Source organism: Rhinolophus hipposideros (genome assembly GCF_964194185.1).
Source record: "Rhinolophus hipposideros genome assembly, chromosome: 12".
In the NCBI taxonomy this organism is placed as follows: Eukaryota; Metazoa; Chordata; class Mammalia; order Chiroptera; family Rhinolophidae; genus Rhinolophus; species Rhinolophus hipposideros.
In genome coordinates, this window is record NC_138058.1 from 70872299 (window position 1) to 70878298 (window position 6000).

Consider the following 6000-nt stretch of genomic DNA (forward strand, 5'->3'; position numbering starts at 1 on the left):
CCCACCCTGCTAGCGCTTTCTACATTGTGTGCCAAGTGTCTGCTTGCCTATGAAGCTCCATTAACCTGGGAGCTCTTCTACCTTTTATTTCCATATTTCCAGAGCTGGGGCTCAATGATCTTAATTAACTGACTAAATCACTAACTAGTGACACCTCTTGACTGATATAATGACAGGACGGGTGAACTTGGCTACCACTCAGAAGCTGTCCGGCCAGAGAGCGGCAGAGCCAAGAGTTCATCCATCTCCCTGAGGGCTGACCACAGCTCTTATCACTAGACCGAGCTGCCACCCCAGCAGCACCCCCGAGCCTCGGTTCTCCAACAGCGAGATGGGAAGAACATTACTGATTTCACAGGGTCCCTGCGTTTCCAACAGTAAAGAACCGACAGACGTGAAAGATTCTTCCCGCTGGTAAGTTCTGAGTTACACATGTGGTGCAAGCATGCCTGAGTTGGGGACATGTATTTTAGTTTTCAAACAACTAATGTAGAAAAATGAACTTTTAGATCCGAATGCACTCGGAAAGTTGAGCCTGTCCCAAGGGTGGCTGAGGAGCTGTGAGCCTGGCTGGTGGAGCCCATCCTGCAGGTATGGAAGGGCAGGCCTGGCCACTGTCTGCTAGCGGCCGTGGGCACAGGGGACCCCTGCAGCACACAGCCGCAGACTCTGGGCAGCGGGCACTTCCTGGCATGGGCTGGCAGGCTCACCGTCCGTGGTGCAGCAGCCTTCAGGCGGAGGGAGCATCTGGTAAGGGTTTGGGGGACAGTTCAGCTCCAGCCCCCCTTCCCCCTCTTCTTCTTCTTCCTCATTGTCCACTCGGCTGCCTCCTAGAAGGAGGAAAAAGGAAGTGAGGCAGAAGGCAGAGGTAGGGAAGTACTCAGCACGTCTCAGCTACTAAGAAATTAATCAGCCCTTACTGACACCATAAGTCGGGCATTGTCACCTATCTTTACTAGAGGGAAAAGCGAAGGCTCACTCAGGTCGCTGACTTTCCCAAGGTCACAGACTCAGGCTCTGAGCCTGGCCTCGTGACTTCAAATTCAAGGTCACTTCTCCTCCCATCCAACGCAGTGGCACACGTCTGCGCACGCAGCAGGGTTCACTCGGTATATAATTGGTTGATGAGGACTGAGCATGAGGCCTATTCGCAGTGAGCACTCTGAAAATATTTGTGTGGGGGGGCAGGTACCATGGTGAAACAGATAGACCATTTCAGAGGGAAGGAAACTGAGGCTCAGAGAGACCCACGATTGGCCCACTGCCCTTTAATGAACTGCGAAGTAGCACAGCTGGCATGTTCCCAGTCGTGTGTGATGCCCAAGCTGATATTCTCACCGCCAAGCGCACTGCTCAGCTTCGAATACAAGATACAGTGCGAACCGCCTTAATGAATACAAGACGCGGTGACACAGCACATCACCCTTTAGTCCTGAGGGAAGAATGGAGGCATCATTACTAGAAACACAAACACACCCAAATCTGTCACACCCACACACAAAAAGCCATTCCAGAACAGGACCAGGCATGTTACGACTTTAGGAAACTAGTTTTTAAGTGAAATAGTATTTCAGGAGTAATGTCAAATGAGGCACTGGCCAGGAGAGCCAGGAATTGGCCATGGAAACCCCACTGCTCCCTGTGTCTGAGCTGTCATGGCAGCTTCTTGTCACCCCCCTCCTGGAGAGCGATACCCTGCCCTTACTCATATCTGTCATCCAGGGGTCCAGCAAAATGCCTCCTACAGAGGGAGTGCTCAGGTAACTCAGGCCCACCTGATCTGAGCACACACAGTTACACCTTGTGTTCCCAGCCTCACTAGAGAAAGGGCACAGCTCACATACATGAATTTTCAAAGCTGTTGGAAGCATAGTCCTAACTTCTTTTAACAGACATTTTGGGTGTAAAAAAAAAAAAATCTTTCTTAGCTTGTCTTTAAATGCCATTTAATAAATAGCATGCAGAATTCTTCCTGGAAGAGCATCACCGTGAACACCTTCAAATCCACTAGGCCAGGAGATAGCTGTTTCCTCTTTGTCTCTCTGGCTTCTCTTTCAGCGTTGGCTTATTTGTTGCCATCTCTCCTGCTCTCATCTTACTTGGCTCCCATATCCTCCATCCATCTAGTGCTAAGTGATTTCAGGTTAATGATGCAATCGTGTGCAGTGGGAAGAGCTGGGACTGGGAATCAGTGGACTTAAGTTTTAGGAATTGGGTCTGCCACAGTCTGTGTGGCTGCAGGAAAGTTACTTAACCTCTCTGTGCATCAGATCCTGCATCTGTAAAATGAGGTGGTTATATAAGGTCACTTTGAGTTGTGACAGCCTATGTGGGGAAATATGGCCTCAGAGTGGCACAGAATACTCCAGGCATGATTCAACTTGTATAGGGGACCGAAAACAACCTCACAGTGGCCACCATTTTTAAGGTACCTGATGGACAAGAGGCAGAAGAAGAAACTGGACATTCAAGCCAGCTCCAGCCTGTGACCTTGCAAAGGAACAAAGCAAGAATTCCTGGTGTCTCTGTCCTTCTGGCCCTAGAGGACACAGAGGTGGCAAGAAGGCTGTAAAAAGATTGCCCAGGAAGAACACAAGAGGGGCGGGAGATAACTACACAGCCTCCTTTAGAAGCTTCCTTCCTGCCATTAAATGCAGGCATGGAGGGTTTGGGCTGAAGGTACAGAGTCATGCCCTGACCCCAGGCGCCAGCAATGCAGCACCGGTCCCCATGGTCACGCAAACTGTCCTTTAGCCACCTATGGAGTGGGGGGCTAGAAGGCTCTGCGGCGAAATGCAGACTACTCTGAGCCAGTACTGCAGAGGCGCAGAGGGATGGCAAACGGAGCTCTGAGGGCACACCCAGGAATGTCTGCACATTATTCTGCTAAGCTGAAGAGAACAGGAATTCAGACTCCCAGAAAGAATGAAAGAGGAGGGTCTTAAATCAAAGAAAGAGCTCAAAATCCAGTCGCTAAGAAAGCAGGATTAAAGGTCAAAGGTCTCCATCAGACATTCCAGGGCCTTTGATGGGATCAGTCAGCCAGCAACAATCCTGGAGCCCGCCTGACTGGGAGCAAATGAAACCAGACTGTTTACCAAGGTCTTGGGGCAGGAGGGGCGCTTTCAAATGGCCACAGACACAGCCGACTGGCCTGGGAGCCAGGACCTTGCAGGTCCATTACAGCATTTCATTCCAAGGAGTAGCAGGCGGTTCGTGGTTCATTTTTACAGTAGACTTTGTGTTCTTCCCATGAGAAGAAACTGTATGACATCCCGAGTGGGTGGGATTATAGGAATTTACCTGCATCTTGTTTCATGCATAAATACCTCAAAATGCTGGGGTGGCATTTTTTTGTTTGGTTGGTCTTTCTTTTGTAAAACTAAGTATCTAATGAAAGGTTTTTCCCCTAGAAGGAGGCGGTGAGACCCCCTGAGTCGGAGAACAAAGTAATCAGGCCCCTGCTGAATCACCCTCCCTGAGAGAGAAAATGTTAACTGACCCAGGGGTGGTTAGTACGCCAGCATCGTGGTCATAAAAATCATCTCTAACGTTATTGTCTAAGGAAGGACAGCGATAAGATAAGAGACCCTGACAGGGAGACAGGCAGACAAAACAAGACATGGCCTGTACAAGCCGTCTGCATCAGGGTTTATGAGGCAGGAACCAGGGCCTGGGGCAGCCTGCTCAGTTTATGGTGACATTTAGCAAACTGAAAATAGTCCCCCCTGCCCGCCAACCTCCACCCGCTAGAAAAACCAAATCTCAAAGGATGTCTCTATTCTGTTTGCTGGACAAATGGGAAAATCGTAGAGGGCAGCTCTGGTTTTCATACCACTAGGAGGGCAGAACAAGGTGGCCAGCCAGGAGGCAGGGAGCCTTCCACACTCAACACTGGAGGCCCCAGGAGTGGAGGCCTGAGAACGGTCCCTGGAAAGTGTCACTTGCCCAGCACCCTATCGGCAGATGAGGGCATCCTGAGAAATCAGAAGGTTCGGGATGCAGCCTCCCAACTAGAGGCCAGAAAAGGTTGCCTATGGAGAACTTAGACATAAGGAAAAGCAGAGCGCAACCCTCCTGGGGAGAGACCTGCCTCTCTCTCCCCAGGTGAGCATCTTTCCAAATGTCAAGCACACCAATCTTCCATCTTCCCAAATCATAGGATTCGGTTACTTTAGTTGGTGGAACTAAGGCCCCTTTTAGATTTTAAGGTGCCATCCAAATGTACTAAATTAGGTATCATTGTTATTGTCATTCATTTATCATTAGCCACAAAGCCTTTCAAGACAGTGAGAACTTAGGGATGACTATTTACTTCGTATTTCACAAGTCTTCCCGCTAATGAAAAACAGTCTGTAAAATATTCTCCAGTTATTTCTCTTCTCCCCACAATGTGTCAGTACTGTTTGCTCTGCCGGAAAAGGCTAGCACTGTAGATGTGAATCCAAGAGAACTCTCAGTCTTCCTAATTCGTGCTTTTGTCCACAATCTAGATTCTCTCAGGCCCAGATCCAGATACTGCTGCTGTCTGCAAGGTTAAGTTGGTAAGGATATTTTAAAGAGTGACACCGGAATGCCTCCCTGCTAGAATAAGGAACTCTCAGATATCACACAAGCACATCCTGCCTCATTTTTCCTGATGTGCAGCCCTCCGTGGCCCACTGTGCCCACCCCCAACCCCTACACACGCACATTCACACACACACCACATGACTACCCCCATCCAGGCATACTGCACACTTTCTTATTTAATTAAAGTTTGTTTTAAACCACAGCCCTCTTTCACTACTTCAATACCTAAGTGAAGTCTGTAGGCAACTTCAAGTGAAGGACACAAACTGACAAAAAGAACTGTCTCATACTCTGGATTGCTGGGGGTGATTCTTGACATGATACCATCCAGCTATAAAATCACAACCTAAAGATTGAAAAATACAATCATTGTATTCTCTGGATAATTAAGTAAACCCCAAAGTGGTCCCCAGGCCTGAAGATAATGTGTTTCTTTATTCCTGGCACATGTGAAATTCAGAAGGGTTTGTTCTGGGTTTTTAGAAGTTCCTTATTCTAGCAGGGAGGCATTTCGGTATCACTCTCTAAAAAGGCTCTTGTACCTGCTATCCCACGAGAAACTATCGAGACTACTTTGCAAAGATACGGTCACGAATCAGAGGGAAAAAAGTAGCTGAGGGTCAAAAGCATGTTCAAATTCTTGCTGATCCAAGTGAAAATAAACCTTTTAGTAAGTGTGAGTAACAACCAATTCAGAACCATCTACCACGACCCTCTTCCTTTCTCCTTTGCGTCCAATGAATAATTTTATTCCTTGCAACTTTACGACCGAAACTTATTTTAATTTTAGCCGAGTAAGAATTTACATGCAACTTTCTTTTTCTAGCAATTCTTCTCTGGTGGACTCAACATTTTCTACATAGAGCAGAAGAGGACAGAGTTCCACATTCTGCTGCCAATATTAACTGCACACACGAAAAGAAATACACCAACTTGTCTCCTACCTTCTAAAGCGGAGAGGTGCCGCTCAGCTTCCAGGTACAGCTGGGAGAAGATGGGCCTGGGCACCAGGCTGTTGGACCGCAGGGAGGCCTCGATGGAGTTGTGCAGGACCTCTTCAAAGCGCGTCGTCTTCAGCTGTCCAGCGTAAGAGTTCCCCATCTTCAAAAGACACGATGGAGTCTCCTGTTTAAAACGGCATTTCCGTTTCAGTTAAGAAGACTGACCTGGCACATGAGACCCAAAGGTAATAGGCAAACCCTCTGCAAGAAGGGAAGGGCCGGGTATCCCCCAGCTCAGCAAAGGGAGGGGGTGGCGGGAAACAGCCACTGCTGGGCAATTACAGGAAGTTATATAAGAAACAGCTCTCTCTAATTTACTGCTCGGACAGCGGTGTCTGACGTCTCTTAGAATATTTTACTGGAAATTGGCTCCTAGTCACCCCCAGGTTTCACAGTCCCTCCGTTTTTCCCTGAGATGTCATTCTGT

At 48.3% G+C, this 6000-nt stretch overlaps 1 protein-coding gene across 1 annotated transcript in view; it reads right to left on the minus strand.

The window, feature by feature from the left end:
- GREB1 (growth regulating estrogen receptor binding 1) overlaps nucleotides 1-5673 on the minus strand; it is a gene marked incomplete at its 5' end in the record, with an annotated part of 65610 nt that extends 59937 nt beyond the window's left edge. The window contains 2 exons of the mRNA XM_081068023.1: nucleotides 711-830; nucleotides 5517-5673. Of these exons, the coding sequence (XP_080924149.1) occupies nucleotides 711-830; nucleotides 5517-5673 (277 nt within the window). The remainder of the gene's footprint in view (nucleotides 1-710; nucleotides 831-5516) is intronic.
- Nucleotides 5674-6000: the final 327 nt, after the last annotated feature.